General features: G+C 45.3%; 1 protein-coding gene across 2 annotated transcripts in view; it reads right to left on the bottom strand.

Moving 5' to 3' along the window:
* CUL7 (cullin 7) overlaps positions 1-25,142 on the bottom strand; it is a 35,166-nt gene extending 10,024 nt beyond the window's left edge. For both annotated transcript variants that reach the window (XR_010794343.1, XM_066624876.1), the window contains exons 1-16: positions 25,059-25,142; positions 19,298-19,903; positions 17,077-17,231; positions 15,967-16,470; positions 15,550-15,685; positions 13,885-14,069; positions 13,102-13,477; positions 11,982-12,183; positions 10,362-10,569; positions 9,860-10,053; positions 9,226-9,434; positions 8,625-8,850; positions 8,173-8,278; positions 1,116-1,343; positions 536-626; positions 267-438 (exon numbers count right to left, since the gene is read on the bottom strand). Coding sequence is in view for 1 of the 2 variants with exons in the window: in XM_066624876.1 (XP_066480973.1) it covers positions 267-438; positions 536-626; positions 1,116-1,343; positions 8,173-8,278; positions 8,625-8,850; positions 9,226-9,434; positions 9,860-10,053; positions 10,362-10,569; positions 11,982-12,183; positions 13,102-13,477; positions 13,885-14,069; positions 15,550-15,685; positions 15,967-16,470; positions 17,077-17,231; positions 19,298-19,889 (3,584 nt within the window). In the remaining variant the exon portion in view is untranslated. The remainder of the gene's footprint in view (positions 1-266; positions 439-535; positions 627-1,115; positions 1,344-8,172; positions 8,279-8,624; positions 8,851-9,225; positions 9,435-9,859; positions 10,054-10,361; positions 10,570-11,981; positions 12,184-13,101; positions 13,478-13,884; positions 14,070-15,549; positions 15,686-15,966; positions 16,471-17,076; positions 17,232-19,297; positions 19,904-25,058) is intronic.
* Between the last annotated feature and the right edge of the window lie 982 nt (positions 25,143-26,124).

Below are 26,124 nucleotides of genomic sequence, written 5' to 3'. Positions count from 1 at the left end.
CAACTTCAGTTGGATATTCCAGTTAAGAAGCAAAAGGCAAAGATCACACAGACCATAGTTAGAAATACCACCCTTTTCATCCTCACAAATTACAATAACAAAGAGCCATTTTTGCCCTTCAAACCCAAGCCCCAAATCTCATCTTTCCACTGTGCTGTACATAAGAACATAAGAACAGCCCCACTGGATCAGGCCATGGGCCCATCTAGTCCAGCTTCCTGTATCTCACAGCGGCCCACCATTGATTGATCCATCTGTACACTTACTGGACTACTACATCATGACGCATGTAGACATTGATGTAGTGAGAACCAGTGCAGCCATTTGACTCCCAATAGGTCTTGGGGTTCCCATCCATCAACTTGCTGGACCAATGGGGGTTGGAGGAGACTTCTACCCTCTCCCAGCACTTGTCCTCCTTCATTTCCACACTGCAGCCTGAGTAAAGCACAGAAAGAATTTTGACCTGGCACAAGAAAGCAGGGTTCCAAAGGAAGGCATTCCCTAAAACTTCAATGTCTAAAAGGACACTAACCTTGACACAAATTACGTAGGAATACATCAAAGAATGGGATGTTGATAGGATGGTGACTGCGTCTGTGTTCTTCTATTTGACCAAGTACCATCTATGAACCGGGGGGGGGGGGGAGAGACAGGGAGGAAAGAGAGACCAAAATGTTAAATGATGTTGAGCAATGAATAAGTCAGAGCCAGTTATATGAAATCAAAGCTGGCCTGATTGTTGAGAATGGGTCCAGAACCATTCCTGTATAACTCTCTTCCTGCTACCACAATTCATTTGCTCTGGTTTCCTCTGCATGCAATTTGTTCTCAGCATGACATCCAAATTCCCTTCCTGCACGTGAATGTAGGAAGCTACCTTGTACCAAGTCAGACCATTGGTCCATCCATCTCAGTGTTGCCAACCCTGGTTGGAAGTAGCTCTCCTTTCCAAGCCCTGCCTTGGAGGTGCCAGGGACTGAAACTGGGATCTTTTGCGTGCAAAGCAGGTGCTCCACCACAGAGTGATGGCCAAGCTTCAATGTACTGTCATGTGGCTCTTCTTCATGCACTGCTGCCCTAAGCCAGACCCCTGCAAAGGTTAATACATTCACCTGTATGCAGCCAGCGAGGACACTGGCCGTCATCTTCTTATATAGGCAGGCGTACTTCTCACAGTCCCCCATGAGGTCCCTCAATTCTGTCACCAGCAGAAGGCCAGAGCCATGTTTCTCCAAAATTGTGGTCAAAGTTTCCTTTGTGCCCATACAACACATCATAACTGTACAGTCTTTGCTGAGGGTGGCCAGGCAATGCAGAAAGCCAATGAATTCCTGAACAACCTGTAGACAAAAGAGTGGTGGCAGTGTCCAGTCACTAGGGTAACAACACCTTTTCAGTGGCTTTTAGCAAATCTCTGCCCTATATTCCTCTCCTTCAGAGTTTATAATAAAGGCTCTTTGTGTTTATCTTGGGGGCCACTATAATGCAGTCCTATGCAGGGTATTGAACTGTGATGTAAAGCATCTACACAGAGAAAATTGTGAAAAGCAAGACTTTGAGACATTCCAATTTCAGTATTAGAATTTAAGCCTCAGTTGAAAAATCCCCTGCATTTTACTGTATAAATTTACAAATTCCAAAATGATGTATTTATTCTTTAAAAAGAAAAAAAAAACATACCCTGCCTTTCAGAATTTTGAACACATTTCTGAAGTGGGCAATAATAATACATATTAATAAAAACAAACTTAAAGAAATAAAAATGAATCCCAAAGATTAGCAGTAGAAATGCAGTAGAAAAACAAAAGTAATAAATACCAGATAAACACTTTTGTCCCGATGAAAGAGTTTGTACAAAAGTGGAAAAACCAAATCACTTTAAAAAACTCGGGTAAATAAAGGTCTTGATCAGGCATGTAAACGTAACAATGAAGGTGCCAGGCAGACCTTTCTGGGGAGGACATTTCATACATGGGATGCCACCATCAAACAAGCCCTCTCTCTTTTCATCACTTGTCTCATGGAGGCCAGGAGCAACTGAAAAAGGACGTTGACAACCATCTTAGTACTCCGGCTGATTTTTCTGGGAGCAGGTAGTTGTGATCAGCCATCTGAGACATGGTCTGAGGGCCCACAGACTTCCAAGGGCCAACCCAGCTGACCTCCAAAGCCCTTCAATGCAACTGGCAGTAGGGGTGCAACTCAGGCTGCAACCCTATACACACTTACCTGGGAGTAAGTCCTATTGACTATAATGGGATTTATTTCTGAATAGACATGGATAGGACTGCACCCTCACTCAGCTAAGGAAGTCATGCCATCACTGACTTCTCCTGCCTCCCCTGACCACAACTGGGGATCCTCAAAGGCTCTTGTGATGAGACAAGGGCATATGAATATAAGAAGAGCCCTGCTGCATGAGTTCAAAGGCCCATCTAGTCCAGCTTCCTCTATCTTACAGTGATCCACCAGATGCCTCAGGGAGCACACAATACAACAAGATACCTGCATCCTGTTGCCGTTCCCTTGCACCTGGCATTTTGAGGGCCTCTGAGGAAGCCTATTTACAGATGGCTGCAAAGGGTGGGAGAGGAGATACAATGAATCACTCTGCTGCTGTCATCTTACCCACTACTAGACACATTACTTAGTACTTTTGGAGCAATGAGGACAGCGCATGCAGTCCGGACTGCTCCCTGTGACTTTTTCCAATCATCTGGAAAAGTTAAAGGGGAGCAGACTTTGGACTATCTTAAAGCTCTAGTGGCAATGATGGAGGAGTATCCAACTGCACCCTTTTTAATCTCCCAGAAAGAGGGAGCAATGTGTGTACATGCTTAAGTGTGTATACATACCATGGAGGATCCAACAGAGGACTTTGTCCTATGGCCCTCAGAACATCACACCAAGCCTGGTGATGATCAGATACCCAAATTTGTACACTTGTAGTAGTTGGCATCCTTCAGTCTCGGAAGACTATGGTGTCACGCTCTGAATGGTGGTTCTGGAACAGAGTGTCCTCTCCAGTGCGCGAAGCCTGGGTAAAGTAGGTATGGAGGATAGGCTGTTACCCATGCAGCAAATCCCCCCTCTCCACGTCGCTGAAATTGTCCAATGGAAAGGCAGAGGCCAATACGGTTGGTTCCAGCGGCGTTGCAGGAGTTGCCAGAACATGACTGTGTTCAGCCATGAACCGCCTCAGGGACTCCGGCTCCGGATTTTGCCTCGAGGTCGACTCCTGAAGCCTTTTCCATAACTGGATGTAGCCACAAGGCAGTGGAGGTTTGGGATCAGAGTTTTCCTTCTCTCAGATGAGCTGCCTTCCCAGGCTGACGAGTCCCATCTACCCGGTGGCTCTTACGACAAGTACAGCCAAACTGAGGGCCTATTCTTATCCCCAGCCCCCAGGGGAATTCTGGAATCCCCATGTACACTTGTATGAAGCTGGCTTAGACCATTGGTTTACCTAATGAAGCACTGTCTGGTAAGATTTCCGATGGTTCTCCAGACTTGCAGATGGAAGTCTTTCCTATCACCTGAGGTCCTGCTATTTTATTGATTTTTTTTTTTGCTATTGTTGCTATTTGTTTTATTATGGCAGTGTTCAAAACACTGCCATAATAAAACAAACACTTTCAAAAGTTCAAAACACTTTCAAGTGTTCAAAACACTTTCTCTTGATTTAGGTTTGTACTCTTTTGTAGCTGTTCTCTATAGACTACTTTAGGTGGGAACATGGCATATACACAATGGGAGTAATATTAAGTTGCATCCAACCGTTTCTTTTCTTTAGAGTAAGCAGTCTTTCTCCATCACAAGGAATTTGTCTGTGGATAAAGGACTTTTTGACAAATAGGCCACAGTCAGTTAGGATGGGCTCTTATCATTCTTCCACTCTGATATTAAATACAGGAGTTCCCCAAGGCTGTGTGCTGAGCCCCTTCCTCTATTCCCTGTATACACATGATTGTACTCCATCACATAACACTAATGAAATTATAAAATTTGCAGACGATACTACAGTGGTGGGGCTTGTTAGCGGGAATGATGAGTTTGCTTATAGGAAGGAGGTACAGGAGTTATTGTGGTGCAAAGAAAATAATCTCTCAATTAACAGCAAAAAAATTAAAGAACTTATAATTGACTTCTGGAAAAAGAGGGATGTACACACACCATTATACATAAATGGTGAGGAGGTAGAGAGGGTTGCTAGTTTCAAATTCCTAGGTATTTACATCACAGAGGACCTCTCATGGACTATTAACACCAGTATGTTGATAAAAAAGGCACAAAAGTGGTTCTATTTTCTGAGGAAGCTTGGGAGGTTAAATTTGTCACAGCAGCTGCTTGTGTCTTACTATCGTTGCACCATTGAGAGTGTCCTAACCTATGATATCTTGGTGTGGTACGGAAATTGCTCTGCAGGGGACAAAAAAACTCTGCAGAGAATTATTAAGATCGCGCAGCACATCATCAACCTTCATCTACCAACTTTGGAGGAGATCTATACGTCTCGCTGTCTCCAGAAGTCACATAGTATTCTGAGAGACCCCTTCCACCCGGCTCATAACTTCTTTGAACTGTTGCCGATACAGAACTATTAGAGCAGCACCACACGATTCCTCAACAGTTTTTATCCTACAGCCATAATTATGTTGAATAAGGTGATATACTTGTTACCATGCTCCTGGGCATTATGGTCTGTTATACCATTTTTATATTATGATGCATGTTGTATAGAATGTGTGGGTGAGTGTGTAGAGTGTGATTGTTGAAATTGTAGTATATATTTACGCTTGTATCTCAAAGGTGCATAAATTTCATTGTGCTGTAGCACAATGACAATGAAGCTACTGCTACTACTTCTATCAAAGGAAGGGAGGTTGTCAGATGCAACACATTCTATTAAGAGACTCCTGCGTTGGCTCGGTCACGTCGTGAGAATCGATGATGGCTGGATCCCAAAGGATCTCCTCTATGAAGAACTCGTGCATGAAAGTGCCCTACAGGTAGACCACAGCTGCGATACAAGGACATCTGCAAGAGGGGTCTGAAGGCCTTAGGAGTGGACCTCAACAGGTGGGAAACCCTGGCCTCTGAGCGGCCCGCCTGGAGGCAGGCAGTGCAGCATGGCCTTTCCCAGTTTGAAGAGACACTTGGCCGAGGCAAAGAGGCAAAGAAGGAAGGCCCATAGCTAGGGAGACAGACCAGGGACAGACTGCACTTGCTCCCAGTGTGGAAGGGATTGTCATTCCCGAATCGGCCTTTTCAGCCACATAAGAACATAAGAACAGCCCCACTGGATCAGGCCATAGGCCCATCTAGTCCAGCTTCCTGTATCTCACAGCGGCCCACCAAATGCCCCAGGGAGCACACCAGATAACAAGAGACCTCATCCTGGTGCTCTCCCCTACATCTGGCATTCTGACTTCACCCATTCCTAAAATCAGGAGGTTGCGCATACACATCATGGCTTGTACCCCATAATGGATTTTTCCTCCAGAAACTCGTCCAATCCCCTTTTAAAGGCGTCTAGGCTAGACGCCAGCACCACATCCTGTGGCAAGGAGTTCCACAGACCGACCACGCGCTGAGTAAAGAAATATTTTCTTTTGTCTGTCCTAACCCGCCCAACACTCAATTTTAGTGGATGTCCCCTGGTTCTGGTATTATGTGAGAGTGTAAAGAGCATCTCCCTATCCACTCTGTCCATCCCCTGCATAATTTTGTATGTCTCAATCATGTCCCCCCTCAAGCGTCTCTTTTCTAGGCTGAAGAGGCCCAAACGCCGTAGCCTTTCCTCATAAGGAAGGTGCCCCAGCCCCGTAATCATCTTAGTCGCTCTCTTTTGCAACTTTTCCATTTCCACTATGTCTTTTTTGAGATGCGGCGACCAGAACTGGACACAATACTCCAGGTGTGGCCTTACCATCGATTTGTACAACGGCATTATAATACTAACTGTTTTGTTCTCAATACCTTTCCTAATGATCCCAAGCATAGAATTGGCCTTCTTCACTGCCACCGCACATTGGGTCGACACTTTCATCGACCTGTCCACCACCACCCCAAGATCTCTCTCCTGATCTGTCACAGACAGCTCAGAACCCATCAGCCTATATCTAAAGTTTTGATTTTTTGCCCCAATGTGCATGACTTTACACTTACTGACATTGAAGCGCATCTGCCATTTTGCTGCCCATTCTGCCAGTCTGGAGAGATCCTTCTGGAGCTCCTCACAATCACTTCTGGTCTTTACCACTCAGAAAAGTTTGGTGTTGTCTGCAAACATAGCCACTTCACTGCTCAACCCTGTCTCCAGGTCATTTATGAAGAGGTTGAAAAGCACCGGTCCCAGGACAGATCCTTGGGGCACACCGCTTTTCACCTCTCTCCATTGTGAAAATTGCCCATTGACACCCACTCTCTGCTTCCTGGCCTCCAACCAGTTCTCAATCCACGAGAGGACCTGTCCTCTAATTCCCTGACTGTGGAGTTTTTTCAGTAGCCTTTGGTGAGGGACCGTGTCAAACGCCTTCTGAAAGTCCAGATATATAATGTCCACGGGTTCTCCCGCATCCACATGCCTGTTGACCTTTTCAAAGAATTCTATAAGGTTTGTGAAGCAAGACTTACCCTTACAGAAGCCATGCTGACTCTCCCTCAGCAAGGCCTGTTCGTCTATGTGTTTTGAGATCCTATCTTTGATGAGGCATTCCACCATCTTACCCGGTATGGATGTTAGGCTGACCGGCCTATAGTTTCCCGGGTCCCCCCTCTTTCCCTTTTTAAAAATAGGCGTGACATTTGCTATCCTCCAATCTTCTGGTACCGTGGCCGTTTTGAGGGACAAGTTGCATACCTTAGTCAAGAGATCTGCAACTTCATTCTTCAATTCCTTAATAACCCTTGGGTGTATGCCATCAGGGCCCGGTGACTTATTGATCTTTAATTTATCAATGAGGTCTGAAACATCTTCTCTTTTAACCTCTATCTGACTTAACTCCTCGGTTAGGAGGGGCCGTTCGGGCAGCGGTATCTGCCCGAGGTCTTCTGCCGTGAAGACAGATGCAAAGAACTCATTTAATTTCTCTGCCATCTCTAAGTCTCCTTTTATCTCCCCTTTCCCTCCCTCACCATCCAGAGGGCCAACCGCTTCTTTGGCGGGTTTCCTGCTTCTAACATATTTGAAGAAGCTTTTATTATTCCCCTTAATGTTGCCGGCCATGCGTTCCTCATAGTCTCGCTTGGCCTCCCCTATCACCTTCTTACATTTCTTTTGCCACAGTTTATGTTCCTTTTTATTCTCTTCATTAGGGCAAGACTTCCATTTACGGAAGGAAGCTTCCTTGCCCTTCACAGCCTCTCTAACTTGGCTGGTTAGCCATGCGGGCACTCTCCTGGATTTAGTGAAACCCTTCTTTCTTTGCGGTATACACCTCTGCTGGGCCTCTATTACTGTTGTTTTAAGCAGCCTCCATGCACTCTGGAGAGACTGGACTCTTTTTACCCTCCCTTTCAACCTCCTTCTAACCAGCCTCCTCATTTGAGGGAAGTCCGCCCGTCGGAAGTCAAGGGTTTTTGTTAGAGATTTGCCTGGTATTCTTCCCCCAACGTGCACGTCAAAACGGATCGCAGCATGATCACTGTTCCCCAATGGCTCAGTAACGTTTACATCTCTAACCAGGTCCTGCGTACCGCACAAAATTAAATCCAGAGTCACCTGTCCTCTGGTGGGCTCCGTGACTAGCTGATCTAAGCCACAGTCATTTAGCACGTCAAGAAATCCGGTTTCCTTATCGTGACCAGAACACAAATTGACCCAGTCAATATGAGGATAATTGAAGTCCCCCATGATTACAACCCTGTCCTTCCTTGTCACCTCCCTGATCTGTTTCCTCATGTCAAGCCACACTAGACACTGTTCCAGAACCACCATTCAGAGCGCAATACCATAGTCTTTCGAGACTGAAGGTTGCCAACTCAACCTATGTAAACTGCTTTGTGAGTTACTCTTTGTTGTAAAGCCATATAAAATTTTAATAATAAGTAAATGCCACAGAATGGCTGCTACCTATTACTGTGCTCAATGAGAATGCATTATAGAACATACACCAACACCAAGGTGGATGCCAGTTTCCTCCCCATGCTTCCGCTTCTCCTTCCTACCTCTCGATCATTTACATGGGCACTCATAGCAGACAAACAAGGCTCAATGCATTCATGCCAGGGTATGGTATCCTCTTGCGCACTATCCAAAAACTTGCTCAAAAGCCTGCGACAAAGAAGAAGAAAGTTAGAAGTGGAAAAAGAAAAGATGGTCTGAAAACATGCATGTTAAGGGACAACAACTCAATGAGGTTCAACTCTTCAAAGAATGTGTCCCCAGATCAGTCATTAGCTGCCCCTCCCCATGCTGATTTCTTGCTTTAGGCTTAGAAGAATCTCAGTAGTTCACTTATTTTGAAATTCATCTAGCTTAGCTCTATCAACTTTGACTAAAATCAGCTCTCTAGAGATCTGCATCCCTGTTACTTAAAAAGGTTTTCACTGGTGGCAAATTGGGGACTTAACCCAGGACCTCTTTGTATGAAAAGCAAGTGCTCTCCCACGAAGCTCACCTTAATGCTCCTAGCTGTACATCCTTCTCAGATCCCAGCTGTGCCAACTCTTTGAGTAGAAGAACATCTGCTAAAAATTCATAACTGCTGTCCTCAAAACAGGCATCCTTGCTACAAAGGCAGTGTTCCAGTGCCATTGCCATCTGCTTGGAAATGCTATTCTTGCACAGGTCACTCAGCAGCGTTGCAACATCAATATCTTTGAGATCAAAGGAGACTGCAGAGTCTAGTTAGGGACAGATAATATTTGGGGGGATTGAATACTTACCATAGGTTGAAAACTTGCCATTGCCTTGAAGCGTTTTGAGAAACCTCACTCAAGTCAGTGATCAAAATTTATTTTAAAAAAAACTAGGGCAGGGACAATACCTATCACCCTCACAATCCTCAAAGCACAATTTCAGATCAGAAGTGGCATCTGCAAGTGACAAAATGAGGAGCAATTGGGAGAATTGTCCTGCACCTGAGAGAACAACAATGGCACTCTGTAGATACAACAGCCCACAAGGAAAGAAGAGTTCAGACGTGTGATAACATTAGTGGCTATTGAGTAATTTTTGCAGTAAGATCAGAATGAACTTGCATGTGGGGTATTTCATACCTGCACTTCCCTGGTTCAGCAGCACCTTATGCTCAGCCATACGGCTCAGCACGATCTGAGCAAGCATCTTGTTGGAGCTTTTTCCAGCATGGCAGCAGCTTTGTAGAACCGCATGGAGGCCACATTTTCCCAGCTGCTCTGCTAGACCTTTGTGATTGTTGATCAACACGTTCAACACCAAGAGTCCATTTTGCACTGCTGATGAGGCACTGAGAAAAGAAGGAACAATGGAAGATTGGTTTCAGTTGGCATTAGCCACAACACGGGACACTGGCGCAGGGTGCAGAGAGGTGGGAGATATAAGAACAGAAAGAATGCTCAGGTAACATTTTCCTGTCCCGTGCAGACTAGAAAGTCTAGTTGGGTGCCCTTTGGGGAGAAAGGCGGAATACAAATCTAATAAATAAATGAATAAATTCAAACAGGAGCAAAGAAAGAGCCTGTCAGGTTGTTTCAGTATTCAAGGAACAAGAAAAACCAAGAGGATGATCAAACTTTTCCCCCTATAACGATTCTACCCCCAAGAAGTTCAACAGAAACAAGGGAACTCTCAACATTGTTCGCAATGACTGGGCTCTCCTTAGCCTTGCATTTTAATGTTCCTCTATCTAGCAGATTCCCCCCTTGGCCTTACCCAGGTGTGCCCAACATCTTCTCAAGAGCAGCAGGAATAGCATATAGAAAGCTGTTGGAGTCCTCACTAGAATCTGAGTCAATGCTGGCAAAGATCTCCTGCATCCCCTGGGCATCTGAACGGCTCAGAGGATAGGGCTTCCCACTGGTGCCTGGGGCTTCACAGTTCCCAGCACCCAGAAGTACCTTCATCACCTAAAGCCAGAGACAGACGTTCGGAAGTAGGGTCATTGGAGGAGATCAGAAAGTTATTTCACAGCCTCCCCTGCTCACTACCATTCCACTCCTATAAATAACAGCTCCCACTGTCAGAGATCTAGACTCCCAATTTCATTATACCGTTTCCCAGGTCCCTTCCTAACTTGTAGCAACTGCACTCCTAAAGACAGTGTTCACCATCACTCCTCTGATTTTCAATACAAACCTCTTCTCTTCTGTTTGCTCCTGCCCCACTGTAGGTAAATGGTCCAGCCTCTGCTAGCCAATCTCAGCACCCAACTTACCGCTAGGCCAGTCTGTTGCACCAACACTGACTGAGAGTGCTCCTGCATGCAGCGCAGCACGCAATGCATTCCGCCTTTGGTGGCAAAGAGCATCCGCAAGTCATACTTTGCCAAGAGCACATACAGTATCTGTAGCACCAACACCACAAACAGTTTCTCCTTCACTCGGTGGCTCAGCAGCTCCACCAGCATCTTCACAATTTTTTCCCTGCCAAAGGAACAAGTCAACACAGGAGGCTGTTTGAGACCAAACTTTTGCCCTGCTCCCAGGTAGGACAGACACTTCTAAAGACAAAGCAGAAAATAATCATCTAAGCTACATCTGAGGATCTCTAGAAGTCCCTAAACTTTCAGCTGCCAGGGCCAAATCACTTAGCATTGCTGTTATGATGGGCCTGAGTGAGTCTATTATAGATATTAATATATACATTTTGTATATCCTTTTTAGAATTTTCACCAAAGGAGAAAAATATCTGCAGCTGTGAGGCAGTTGGCTCTCCCTCCTTCTCAGCTGGGCTCTCAATGAGAGCAACAGCCCAGCATTCACTTCATCCAACAGGAGGAAGAAGGTGTGTGGTGGAAGGCAGGCATGGGGTGGGAAAGGAGGAAAGGGGGGTTGCACATAATTATAATGCCACTGGGATCAGCAGCCAATCACAGTGTGATGGTGGGCTGGATATTTGGCCCATGGGGCATAGCTTGTGGACTCCTGATCGGTAGGCTCAAGGCAGCTGGAAGGATGCTGCTAGGTTCAATGAAGTAAAACATTACTTGGGTAAAACATTACTCCCAACCAGTCTCATGTCTGATTTGTTTTAAAATGTTATTTACCCTGAGCTTCTGCAGCACAAGAAGGTGTTGAACTTATGTTTAAAATTATTTTGACTCTGATGTGTTTCTTTAATACAAACGCCTTAGGGATCTGGAAACACCTGATCCTGCAGCATTGTTGGAGCTAAGCAGTGCAGCTCTTGCAGGGGATACAATGGAAGGTTCGTTTAATAGTAGAATAAATAACTTTTTTTCAAAAATTGGGAATTTCCTAGTTCCCAGATTTGATAACAAGGAATCATTGTTCCTTAGATGGTCTTCCCTCTAACAAGGACTAACAGATGAAAATATGAAGCTGCCTTATACCAAGTCAGACCACCAATCTCATTATTATTTCACTATTATCTCATTATTATCTACACTGATTGGCAGCAGCTCTCTGGAGCCTCAGATGGAGGCCTTTTCAAACCCTACTTAGAGATTTCAAGGATTGAATCTTGGACCTTCTATATGCAAAGCAGGTGCTCTGACTGAGCTACAGACCCAGACCCAGCTCTTATTGAGCTGCAACTTTTCCCACTTACAAGAATGTGATTTGTTCCCCTTCGGACTCTGCAGAAAAGTTGCAAAAGGTTATTTCCATTTAATCCATTTCATTAAAAACCATCTGGGTTCTAAGGGATGTGCTTCCCTGACTATTCATATTTCAAACACCGCAAGTCTGCTGGAGTGTTTGGCCAGCAGTACTGAGAAAAAAATGTATACCATTCCTGTCCTAAACTCCAGTCACAGAATGAATCCTATCCAATACAGCTTTATGCAGAAGATTTTTTAAAAAGCAGAACTGACCTGATAGCAAGTTCCTCTTCTGCTTTGGTGGCCTGTTTGTCTCGTCTCTCTTGTCCAGGCTCCTCCTCCAAGGTCTTAGCAATGAATCGAAGACCAGCCATCTGCAACTCAATGTCAGCACCAGACTTTTGGATCATTTCCATGGCATCTGCTAGCTGCTCCAAGACACACTTCTTTCCTGCCACCTTCACACTGCAGAAAGCTGATCAACAGATCTATTAGCACAATGGTGCTTTGGTCAGTTTCATCAACCACCCTATAATTGTTCTTCCCATGCTGCACATCCCTTTGACTTTACAACTTTTTCCCAACACGTCTTCTGGAGGCCCTTTTCTCCTGTTAGAGGATCTACGAACCCACATAGACAACATCAAGCCAGGAGCACAGAACATTGCTTTTCATGCCAAAGCATCCTTACAAGCTCAAGATTTCATTTTAAAAGGAGGGAGGATAAAATTTTAGCTCTTGTGATTTCAGTCAGGGGAAAAAAACTTTAGAAACATGGTGACAGTTTTTGTTATACATTGAGAAAAGGAGGTGAAGCTCTGGTTAGGATATAAAACTGACACCTACATTAAATAGCAGAATTTGTGTTATATAGCTTTTTTCAGTACAAGATCCTTATCCACAGGACTTTGCCAACATTGCCCCATCTACTGATAATCTCCCCAATCCTGGAATGGCATCACATTTCCAAAAGCACCACAGATGTATCAAATTCTGAGCAGATGCTTTATTCCCTTTAGCTAACACAGATGATTTTCAGATAAATGGTAAAATTAGAGCAGAAGGTAAACACCTGGCCACTGCAGAAAACAGTAGCCACGTGTCCAGTTCCCCCTCTCACTTCACAATGTCTAGTAAAACTTACCTGGTGTTGTGACAGAATGACACTGAAAAGAATGTTCAAAATGAACATTGTAATTCTGTATTTCTAATTCAAGAATGTTGTAATGTTACAGGACAAACTAAGATCTGTGGACACGAAGGAGGGTTGCAGAAGGAACTAGATGTGCATCTACAATTTTTGGTCGACGGTATCTACTGTTACATCTAGTTTGATTCAAAGACAAAGCTCATCTGAACCAAAAGATAACTCTGGATGCTGTCTGGCACTGACCTTTGGCTTTCTCATTTAGTGTGCCTGGGAAAGAAGGTTCTTCCACTTTTAGGAGCTCCTTCATCAGCTGAGTGTCTGTTTTTTCTGCCATGGATGGAGGTGGGGAAGTCGCTTCAGGAGAAAATGATTGTTTCTTTGTAGCTTTGGACACCATGGCTTCAGAAGGGACAGCACACTCCCCAGGGATCATGTTCACATTTGTGCAGCTCTGTTTTGTCTGTCCTTTGTTGAAGGAATATTTGAGGTAGACATGAGAGTTCTGGAGGTCACTTCGGGTACGGCCTTGGGACTGCTTGCTCAGGAGCTGCAACACTTTCTGAGCTAACTCTGCTGACACAGACAGCTGGATCAAGTCCTCTTCATTCAGATTTGACAGCTTGAATGCAAAAGAGAGTTAATGCACAGAGTCTTTACCACAGTTGTTAGTCCCAGGATCATCCACGGTCAAGGCTCACCAGAGTAAGGTGAACTGGACCAGCACAGGATAAAACCAACCAGCCAAAAACAGAGGATAAAGGAATCAAGCCATGTTTTGAATTGCCAATCACCAGTGGCTGCTGATGGTATTCTTAGACGTGACTCCTTGCATGCTGTTAAACTACAGGTCATTTACTCTTTAAAAAGTTTGGGAAAATGCAGCCATGGTGTGGTGTGTGCAGGTGGGTGGAAGAGAACTCTTTCGAGACTTAAGACATTCCTGTCCTGGAAGAGAGAATAATAATGAACAGAAACTTATTTGCTCAATGATGTCTTAAATATCTCTTCCACTATTGATGTATTTACCTTCTGGTTCTGCTGGATGAATTGAACAATATCCTGCTGCTTCTGGGGTTCTAGCTTCCTAAGAAAGAAGAGCAGCTCCCACCATTCAGCCTGGCTCAGGATCCCAGAATTTTCATCCACTTGATCTGTCAGGTACGAAAAGGAGTACAGCCTCCGAAGGGGCTTGCGGTACAATGTTTGGTGAACTGCAGGTAGACACAAAATCATAGAGAGGGGTTTTATGGCCACTGAAGAGACAGAAATTTTAAATATTGGTTCATTCTTGAGCAAAGTACTTGAGTATGTGATGGCAACCCAACTCCAGGGATTCCTGGATTAAAATGGTTTTCTAGGCCCATTTCAATATGGTTTTCAATCTGCTCTTGGAACTGAAACAATTTTGGTGGCTCTAGTGGATGATCTATGCTGGGAATTTGATGGGGGGTTATGGGAATTAGATAAGGGGAGTATGATTCTTGGTATTCGATACCATTGACAACAGTATCCTTCCAGGATGGGAAATGGAGGCACTGCTTTGCAGTAGTTCTAGTTCTTCCTAGACAGCAGGTTCCAGAAGGTTCTGCTGTACACCATGGCCATTGGTCTATAGCAGAGGTGTCCAAACTTTTTGGCAGGAGGGCCACATCATCTCTCTGACACTGGGTTGGGGGCCTAATTAATTTACATTTCAAATTTGAATAAATTTACATAAATGAATATATTAGCGATGGAACTCGTATGAATGAATGAAGGTCTTGCAACAGCTTAAGGTCTATAAAAGGGGTGTCCAAAGTTTTTGGCAGGAGGGCCACATCATCTCTCTGACACCGTGTTGGGGGCCGAATTAATTTACATTTCTAATTTGAATAAATTTACATAAATGAATATATTAAAGATGAACTTATATGAATGAATGAAGGTCTTGCAGTAGTTCAAGGCCTATAAAAGGCCTTGCACGAAGCAAGGCTGGCCTTTCCTTTCCTGCTGCTACTGCATCACAGATGTGAAACAACAAGCAGCGGAGGGAGCCCTCATCCCACAGCTCACTCGAGAGGCCAAACAGTTGCCCTCATGCTGAGAGCAGTTGCATCGGGCCAGTGTGGGGTCCAACAAATCTCTGGAGGGTCAGAAGCTCATTGGAGGCTAGGGGCTCCCTGAGGGCCACATAGAGAGGCCTTGAGGGCCGCAAGTGGCCCCCGGGCCGGGGTTTGGGCACCCCTGGTCTATAAGGCTGGCCTTTCCTTTGCTACTAGTGCTGCATCACAGACGTGAAACAGCAAGCAGTGGAGGGAACTCTCATCCCACAGCTCATGTGAGAGGTCAAACAGTCATCTTCATGCTGAAAGCAGTTGCATTGGGCCAGCATGGGCTCCACCAAGACTCCGGAGGGCCAGAGGCTCATTGGAGACTGGGGGCTCCCTGCAGGCCGAACTGTGAGTCCCTGAGGGCCGCAAGTGGCCCCTGGGCCAGGGTTTGGGCACTCATGGTCTATAGTATTCCACAGGGTTTAATTCCATCTTCCATGCTGTTTACACATCTAGCTAGAGACTGAGTAAGCTGAAACCAGCCTATGGGCAAGGAATGAGCAGCAAAAACAGACCCAAAGGCACAGAATAGAACATTGAGCTACATACTTTCTCTTGGAACTTTGTGGAATAAGCATCTAACATCCCAAGACAATCTTACCTGCATCCTGTCTCAGAGTCTCTTTCAGGCTAGATAGCTTTTCCTGGGCCTTCTGCTCCACCTGCCCTGATGATCCAGCAATCTCAACCATGTGCCAGTGTACCCAGTATGTGCGACCTAGAGATTCCCAATAAACCTGAAAAAATGGAGCCCAACACAGATAATGACTCAACATACTTTCTCTGTAACCCAGGACAGGTGATCAGGCCTAAAAAACCCCATTAACTAATCAGCATCCAGACCAAAACCCTTCTCTTGATATAGGTGTCACTCTTTTGTTCACACAATGGACAGATGGGCTGCAGAATTAAGTGGGCTTCCCAAAAGTCAAATTTCAGTGCCCATAAGCCTCCATCGCTTCTTGGATGCTGGAAACCGGAATCCCTCAGACTGACCCTGCTTTACACTCAACAGTACCTGGACAGGTGGTGTGCCATTATTGCTTTGGAGGAACTCGCCCATGTCTCCTGCACAAACTTTCTCGTAGTCTTCCAACATGCGCACACGCATACCACGCACCAACTTCTCTTGCACATACTCCACATAGCTGCTGCGACTGGGGAAGGCAGAGCGCATCTTGAAGGTACTGGTCTCTTTCCGAGGCAAATATGCAGCTGATTGGATGGTTGCACAAGTGGAAGTTTGGGGCTGGAAGATAGACTGAATATCCCAAAGTTGTTTTTCTTTGAGGGTTTGAAGGTCCCGACTATGATCCCAGCCCATGACCTGCACCAGTTCTGAAATTAAGTTGGCCATGGCCATGCTGAAGTCAAACTCACACTGCACCCTCTTCTTTCCCCCAGAGTCTGAACTGGGATCTTCACTCTCCCTCCTCAGCTTTCTTGTGCTGTTGAGCTTGTCCATGAGGGAGGTAGCACACAGGTAGCGTTTCACTAGAGAAAACAGCAGCTTTCCAGGAATCTGAAACAAAACAAAAAAAGATCATATCCATGGCCTGAAAAAGCTTCTTCTCATTCTCCCCAAGTTAGCAGGTTCTTAATCCCCTGATACCAACTCTTGACTTGCAGAATGCTTCTTGCCCACTCTGAACCCAGGCTGCCTCTCTGCCCAATGCCACCACTGTTCATTCCATCTCAACACATCCCTCCATTTGTTATCCCTGCTGTGGTCAAAGAACAAGAAGGAGAGAGAGGACTCAAGAATTCCATTTGGCATCCTTGCTGTGGCAATTCAACATCACTGCCAGTAGCATACAGAGATCAGCCTATTTTCTATCAGATTATGACAACTGATTCCTGAAAGATTATTATCTTTACATTAGTCTAGAATGTTAAATTACTTTATAGTGTTGATTTCAATAGCCACCTTGAGCATGTGAGTGGAAGGAGAGGATACAAAGTTCTGGGGCTGCCTTGACTAGCCCCCACCCCTTCCCCCACATTTCTCCAGACTGCTCCACAACTGTTTGATCTCTCTCTCAAAGATCACTCCAAGTTCCAACTTGGCAATGGCCCTTCACAAAAGAGGTTAATGCCTCTATGCCAGAGTTTCTGCTTCATTTAGTACCTGAGGAAGGGGGATCCCTTCAAAAGACATGGAGTGCTCTTCTGAGGATGTTGTTTCTGCAAACAATTCAAGGAGTGTATAGCAACTGTCAAAGTCCATGTGTTGTTCAATGCCATCCTGCTGGCTCAAGGACAACAGAACATAGGCTCGGCTTCCTAAAAGCAGAGAAATTAAGGTAGTGCTTTCATTTCATGTATTTGACTGCATCTCTCTCTCTCGCTCTCTCTCTCTCTCGCTCTCTCTCTCTCTCGCTCTCTCTGTATTATTTTACAGAAATAATACAAGGCATAATTCTCACAAGGAACTATCAAACCTTTAAGAGGGAACAAAATACAGTTAATATGAGAATCACAGCCAAGTGTCAAAGGCAGATTTAAAGAGGCAGGGGTATGGAAGCACTCCAACACCACAAGCACACTTATAACCACTGACATTCTGGCACACAGTTTGGCCAGTTCCATTAGCCACATTTGCACTATCCACAGCAGTGAGACTACTGTATAATGTAGGAGCCAAAGTTGTTGAAACAATAGCACCTTGGGAAAATACTTCTGACTACAGGGGGCTGCAATGTATGTTAGAAGCAACCACAGTTATAGTTGCTCTGGACAGATAAAGTCCCTCCTTATGTTGTAGGTTCATGATAACCTTGATATCATAACACACATGATAACCTGTGTTCCAAACAACACAGTCCTGGAACGTGCTGGAATCCCTAGCATGTATTCACTGCTGAAACAGAGACGCCTGCGTTGGCTCGGTCATGTCGTGAGAATGGATGATGGCCGGATCCCAAAGGATCTCCTCTATGGAGAACTCGTGCAAGGAAAGCGCCCTACAGGTAGACCACAGCTGCGATACAAGGACATCTGCAAGAGGGATCTGAAGGCCTTAGGGATGGACCTCAACAAGTGGGAAACCCTGGCCTCTGAGCGACCCGCTTGGAGGCAGGCTGTGCAGCATGGCCTTTCCCAGTTTGAAGAGACACTTTGCCAACAGTCTGAGGCTAAGAGGCAAAGAAGGAAGGCCCATAGCCAGGGAGACAGACCAGGAACAGACTGCACTTGCTCCCGGTGTGGAAAGGATTGTCACTCCCGGATTGGCCTTTTCAGCCACACTAGACGCTGTGCCAGAACCACCTTTCAGAGCGCAATACCATAGTCTTTCGAGACTGAAGGTTGCCAATACAAATACATGATAACCTTGCACACAAATACACTGGCAGCCAAAACACTGGAAAGAACAGTCAATCCTAGCCCTGAACCCTTCAGTATTTTGAAAATATTAAGGGAAAAGCCTGCCAGGGAGAATTTGAAAGTCTACTTTCCTCATATGTTTATATATATTATTACTGATGTGTGTGTGCATGTGTGTAGATAGATAGATAGACAGACAGACAGACAGACAGACAGACAGTAATTGTATAAAGATGAACAGATATTTGGCATGGATCAAGCTTTATATCAGAATTAATTACAGAGCTCAGTTAGACACCATAATTTCAGTTAGACTCTGACGTCTAAAGTCAATTTTACTTTTTAAAAAATAATAGATGTCATGATACATTGAGTAAGCCCGAGTATGTGTCACTGAAATAATCACATATTCTTGCTCTGTTTGTCTCTTTCTCCATTCCACTCTACTAGTTCTGCTGTTTTCCTTAGTTAATCCCTAGAAGCACCTACCCTCTCATCCGCTGTAAAATGTCATATACATAGTTGGCACAACACACCCACGCTGATTTTCCTGTAATATAATAATTATAGAAATTAAGATTTGTCGTGCTTACTTTGAGCCAAACAGCAGCTACTGTTAAAAATCTTGTTCTGTTTGGTGACATATCAACGTGTAATCAAATTAATTCCTTCTGCCTTCCTTCCTTCTGCCAACCTTCCTTCTGCCTGAGATACCAGTGGGACTTGGAAGTGCATTTATCAAATGTCAATCAAGTTCCCATAGTGAACAATCACCCTTCGCTTATCTTGAGAGCTTAAAACATTTCTTTGAAGTGTTCATCAAGTCTGGCTGTAAGGTTTTCAATCTTACACAGGACTCTGTTAATCTGATCAGGGAATCTGTTTACTATCAACTCAGAAATCTTACTGTCACAACGATGAAACTTTCAACAGATTTTATCTATGAAACTGAAGGTGCTTACCTGACCATGCAGGCATTGTACTGTAGCTATGGGTATCTTGTAAAAAGAGCACCCACATCTCACCTGCATCATGTGATGCCAAAGCCCTCAGCATCTTGCTAGCACTGCGACGAATTTGCTTCTCCTCATTGGACAGCATCTTCAACAGCAGATCCAGGGCACCTGTTTCCTTGAAGACATCCATCAATGAGCCGATACTGGCATAGGCACTGAGCACATGGATGGTGTTCAAAATGGACGTCTGAGGGACAGTGGTGCTGGCCATTTGCCATTCAGCTCGCTGCACCAGGTTCTTGACATCAACCTTCATCTCCAAAAGAGAGGCTTCATCCAACACAACATCAGGAGGAAATGCACTGGACACCTTCTCTTCCACTTGTTGCTCTTTGGGATTCCTCTTGCCTAAGAGTGTTGGACAGTTGGCATAAACATCATCTGCTGACATCCACATCAAGATGTTCTCCATTTTGGTCTCTGTGAAAGAGGTACCGGTACTGCCTCTTGTACCATTCTCTGAGCTAAGGACATTCCAGCGAATCAGGTATTCCATGTACCCATTGTGGCTGTGGTGCTGCCGAATTAATTCCTCAGGATAGGCCCAAAGCTTGGGTCCAAGATGCACTAGCACATTTCCATTTTGCCTCTCAATCACCATGACAGGGAACACATCTGTTGGTACAGGAGAAAACAGATCAGGTCCCTGGAGCCAACCCTGCCCAGAAAACTAGAAAGATCTCAGGGCAGAGAACCCCCTGTGGCAAAACAGGGAAGGTTTCTTTGGAACAATTATTGCATGCATAGATGGTTGTACATTCCCAGTGCAGGGAGATTTTCATCAAGGTTGACAAATGCTTGAGATCTGTGCTAGACCTAACCAACCACACAATCTAACCTGGGTCATGCAGCTTCCACTACTGGTTGCCCTTGTGAAAAATCTAACCAATCAGCACAGTTTATGAACATGCCCCATGTAACTAATTTAGGTAACAGTAAACAAATTCACACACATTCATTCTAGAAATATATTATTCTGAAATATGGGCAATCTATTCTAGACTAAATCAAAAGATTTGGAGAAGGCCTGTAGAACTCTGCCACGACACTGAGAACTAATCATGGTGTAATGATTAGACTGTATCAGATTAAAATTAGGGAGGCCCACATTCAACTCTCTGCTTAGCAGAGCATCTATTGAGTGACCTTGAGTCAGCATATTTTAAGCTAACCTTAGAAGTCTGTGGCAAAGATAAAGTCGTGGAGTAAACCATACAACTGTAGAATGTTAGAACTGGATGGGACCGTGGAGGTCATCTAGTCCAACTGCCTGCTCAGTGCCAGCTGCTCCTACAGCATCCCTGACAGGTAGCCATTCAGCCTCAGCTTGAAAACCTCCAATGACGCCCACAACTGCACAAGGCAGACTGTTCCAGTGCCAGATATCTCTTATACTTAAGAAACTCTTCCTCATGTCTAGCCTAACTCTACTTCCTTGTAGTTTCATTCATTCTAGTCCTGCCCTCAGGAATCAGAGAACCTAAGCCTGCCCTTTCTTCTGTAAAACAATCTTTCAGATACTTGAAGATGGCTACCATACCTCCACCTAGTCCTTTCTTCTTCATGCTAAACATATAGGTTGGACCTTGATATCCACTGATTTAACTTACCACTGATACTAAGGTCTACCTTTAAATGTCTTGTAACAAGGGAAAAAGCACCACAGTCCCATTTCCTGCCTTTGCACTGTTAAATAATTATAATTAGATTCCATTATTCACACCATTTAGTGGCTGAATGAGGTATAGTGCCTATACCAATGCATTCTGGTATGACAACAGAGGAACAAAAAACCTGGAAGTGGGTCTTTAAAGCTATTTTCCCACTGATTTGGTATCCATTGATTTTTTTATCTACTGGAGATTCCGGAACAGATACTCATAGAACTTGATTTTCAGATCTCTTGCCATCTTAGTTGCCCTCTACTGAACTCACTCCATTGTTTTATCAATGTTCTTCTTAAAACATGATACCCAAAACTGTTATGCAATAGTCCAAGTCAGGTATGAGTAGCACAGAGTGGAACTATTACTTCTTGTGGTCTTGAGTGGGGGTGAGCAAATCCCAGCCTGGGGGCCATTCGCAGCCCTCAAGGTCTTCCAATCTGGGCCGCAGGGAGCCCCCAGTCTCAGGGAGTCCCCCAGCAGGGAGCCCCTGAGCCTCTGGACTGTCAGAGACTGTTGGAGCCTGTGCTGGCCCGCGACTGCAGGTTGTGACTATCAGACACAAGCTGTGGGCTGACTTAGAGCAAGGTTTTTCATAGTCTCCATGTATTTTCTGCTTTCCCCTGGGCATTATTTTAACTCCCCCCCCCCCCATAGTCTATGAACAATATATGTCTCCATGTGTTTCTGGCTTGGTCTTTATGTTTTCACTGTGCCAAACAGTTCTACATGCCTGTATTATAGTTCTCATGTGTATTATAAATAAGCTCAGTAAAATCCAATCATTCATATAAGTTCCATCTCTAATATATTCATTTATGTAAATTCATGTAAATGTATTCAAATTTGAAATGTAAATTAATTCCTCTTTTTCCCTGACCCCTGATAGTGTCAGAATGATGATGTGGCCCTCCTGCCAAAATGTTTGCTCACCCCAGTCTAAAGCACAACCCACCAGCCTGTGTAACACTGCCCCTTTCCCTTTAAGGGGTGGGGACAGGGGGAAGCAGCACTGTCATCCCCAAGATTGCACCGCTGTGGGGGAAGGGGGGATATTTTTAAACTTAACATATGTGCTGCCAGGGTCTGGGGGATGTGGGGAATCCCGAAGAGCGCTCTGCAGTGCTCTTCATGGCTTGTAAAAAGTGAAAGTTGTGATTGTGACCACTTCCGGTTTTGTTGCAATTGCAATTTTCACTTTTAACAAGCTGCGGGGAGCCCTGCAGTGTTCCCACACCTCCCAGATGCTGGCAGCATGCAAGTTAAGTTTAAAAATAGCTCCCTTTTCCCACAGCGGCACAATCCTGGGGATTGCATCGCTACCTTCCCCCTCCCCTGCAAAGACTTATCTCGGGAAATTTATTACAGAGAAGTTTGAGTCCTAGTGGTCTAGAACAGGGTTCTCCAAACCCCGGCCTGGGGGCCAGATGCAGCTGCAGCAAGCCTCTATCCGGCCTGCGGCCAGCCTCTTGTTCCCTGAAAGCCTCTGGTCCACTCAACTGAACATGACCAGAACTGTGCTCTGATTATGTCTGGAAGATTTAAGATTATGTTAGAACCTACTAATAGCAAAAAAAAAGATTTCAATTTCCTGCAAATTGGGACAAAGACTAAATACATTTAAATAACAGGAAAGTGTAATCTTAAGCATGCTGACTTAAAAGTAAGTCTGCAGAATACCATGAGGCTTACTCCCTAACAAATCTATTTAAGACTGCAATCTAAGTCTACTTACCCCTAAGTTTTCCCCCTGTTAATTGGGTAAGAGGCACTTTTTCAAGTGGGTGCTACTCTTTTTAGCAGGGGGAGAGTAACTGGCCCACCTCACCCCAGCAGTGTCTTTTCTAGCGGCTGTCTGCTGGTGTTCTTTTTGCATCTTTTTAGATTGTGAGCCCTTTTGGGACAGGGAGCCATTAGTTATTTGATTTTTCTCTGTAAACCGCTTTGTAAACTTTTAGTTGAAAAGCGGTATATAAATACTGTTAAATAATAATAATAATAATAATAATACTTTATAACTCCTCCCATCCATTTTGTTGTAATCCAGATCACCTTCCTGTGTGCTACTTCTATTAGGAAAAAAAACCCTTCCTTTAGCATTACCCTTAGGAAATTACCCTTAGGGTTTAGCAAAACCCTTCCTTTAGCATTAAATCCAAGGTAGATCACTGAAGTGGCATCATCACCATTTTCTTTCTCATGGTAGCTTACCTTTTTTTTTTTTTTAAGAAAATGGCAGCCTTCCTTCATTTTGACTTTAATAGACTTTGAATATAATGACCACAATATCTTCCTGAGCATTAAGAAAAAACAACAACCCATGTATCATTTCTGTTGCCATTAGTTTAAGGCTTACTATTTTTTTTAAATCATAGAATGACACACTTGCAAAGACCTAATTGCACGTGTGAGTTGGGTGTATAGGCACATATCTTAGTTTAAACACTCAAAAGTCACATCACACATTTATTTAATCAGAAGAATACATATTCCACCTCTCCCCTAAAACAAATCAAGGCAGCTTACAAAATCCACACTGAAAAGCATAGTAGAAATAGAAACTCCTAAAAACAAAACAAATAAATGAAGCAAAACAGTTATCAGCAAGAATTTTTTTTTTAATTTAGTCCTTTAATATTGGAAGCTATTAAAAACAATTGTTAGTCCAGTTTCTGAAAGGTGACAAAGATTACACCAGGGAGATACTGTGGGGAGGGAGGCCCATAGCTTAGGGGCCACCACCAAAAAGACCGTCTTTCTGATAACTCTCTGCCCATGGTCAGAAGAGCTAGAACCCAGAGAAAGATGGAGTTAGTGCAGTAATTTTCAGCCTTTTTCATCTCATCTCATGGCACATTGGAAAGGCACTAAAATCCAATTTAGGGCACACCATGAGATTTTTGACAATTGACAAGGCACACCACACTGCTGGTGGGGGGGGGGCCTCACATCCCCCAACGGCCCTGCTAATAAATAATCCTCTCAAATTCCCATGGCACAACTGGCAACCATTCATGGTACACTCTGTGCCATGGCACAGTGGCTGAAAATCACTGACAGGCAGGTTCATGAAGGAGCCAAAGGTCCTCCAGCTCTCCAGCCGCCAGATCACAAGAACTTAAGAAAAGCCCTGCTGGATCAGGCCAAAAACCTACCTAGTCCAGCTTCTTGTATCTTGCAGCAGCCCAATGGATGCCTCAGGGCCCAGTCCTATCCAATTTTCCAGGGTTGGTGCAGCCATGCCATTGGCGCGTGCTCTGCATTCCGTGGTTGCAAGGCAGTCACAAAGGCCTCCTCAAGGTACGGGAACATTTGTTCCCTTACCTCAATCTTGCATTGCCACACCAGAGCTGGAAAGTTGGATAGCATTGGGCCCCCAGGGAGCACACAGGAGACCTGCATCCTGGTGCCCTCCCTCGCAACAGGTGTTCTGAGGCAGCCTGCTTCTAGAGTCAGGAGGTTGCACATACCCACCACAGTTTGTCACCTGTGATGGACTTTTCCTCCAGAAAGCTGTCCAATCCCCTTTCAAAGGCACCCAGGCCAGATGCTGTCACCACATCCTGTGGCAAGGAGTTCCGCAGGCTGGCGACACACGGGGTCATTTTCAGATCATTTAGGCTAGATCTCAGGCAGCACTGTGAACTACACCTGGGAACAAACTGGCAGCGCATTCTTCATTTCATGACATTACAACTTAAAATAATGGCAGTGGGCACATGGAGGCTGGTAGAGAGGGAGGCTCCAGCACTCCTGCTGCTGGCCTCTCCCAGGTGGCTGCTGCTAAGGCAGCTGAAGGCACTTTAAGGCTCAGCCCCAAAGACCAAGCAGGAGGCGTCAGCAGCAGCTCCTGCTGCAGACCAGCCTCGGGCGCCTCCCAGGCCAGGTGGCCCCGCCGAGCGCGCGCCCAACGACCTGAGACACACACCCAATGGACAGCCGCAAGGGGCGGGGCCTAAGAAAGGGCGGGGCCAAGCGCGACTCGGCAGCTGCACGTGCCCCGCCTCAAACACCCCACGAAGAAAACACAGGGCGGCGCCACAGCCCAGGCCCTAGCGGTCGGCGCGCGCACTGCAACGGCGCTTCCGGCTCCGTTCTAGGCCTACCTTCCTCGCGGCCCCTCTGCAAGCCTCGATGCCAAAGCCCGGTATTTTCCTAGCCCAGTCGCCGCCTCATCCCTTCCGCGTTTTCTGCGCATGCGCGGTCCCTTCAGCTAACGCACTACGGGTGATCACGCAAGTCAAACTTGTAGGTTTCGCGATCTGGAAGGGGAAGTGGAGAGGTTGTATTGGCCGTCGCTCGCTCCTCTTCATTCATCTATCGAGTTCTATGGGTGTGTTCAGCGCCCTGTTTGTTAGTGCTTAAGGAGTGCATGTATAAAATGTACACACAGCTGGGACAAGCTGTCCCCTTGGAATTTCTTGGCCATTTATTTCTTTTCCTTCCCCATGTAAATATATACTATATAGGGACCTGCAGTGGGTGGGGAGGCAGGTGAGGCAGTGCCTCCCCACCGGAGCCCTTCAAAAAGCACTGCCGTCGTGTGGGGGGCTCAAGCACCCACAACCCACACGCGGGCACCTCACACAACTATAGCGCTTCTTGAAGGGCTCCAGTGGGGAGGCACCGTCTCACCTGCCTCCCCACCCAACCACACGTCCCTGATACTATATCTGCTGAGGATAACACTTCATGTATCTGATGAAGTGGGCTCTAGTCGAGAAAACTGTACAGTAAAATAAATATGCTTGTCTTTCAGGTGACACAAGACATTTATAAGCTTTGCTGGCTGTCTCCAGACCCTTAACAGGAACAGATCCAACAGTGAAATTCTATACTCAAGTCAAACTACCAGCATAGCTATACTGTACTGGCTTAATCATAGTCAGTATCCTATACTAGTCCAGGAGAAGGGGAGGGGGGGATAAAGAAGAGCTTCAGAAACCCCAGAGAGGTGCACTTCCCTAGCCACCCCCCCAACCCTATGGGATTACCTCCAAAGGTTGATGCACAGGCCAGAGCTATGCAAAAGTGCTCCTACTCACAGCCACTCCAATACCAGGAGCAAAGCAAAGCTAGGACCTAGTCAGCCCAACCATGACAACCTTTAATCCATTGCCTGAGACAGTGGGCTCAGGAAAGCAGCAAGCTGGCAGCAGAATGCCCACTTAC

This window comes from Tiliqua scincoides, chromosome 1, assembly GCF_035046505.1.
Source record: "Tiliqua scincoides isolate rTilSci1 chromosome 1, rTilSci1.hap2, whole genome shotgun sequence".
Classification (NCBI taxonomy): domain Eukaryota; kingdom Metazoa; phylum Chordata; class Lepidosauria; order Squamata; family Scincidae; genus Tiliqua; species Tiliqua scincoides.
The sequence above is the reverse complement of the archived record's forward strand: the minus strand, read 5'-3'. Positions and strand labels throughout refer to the sequence as shown.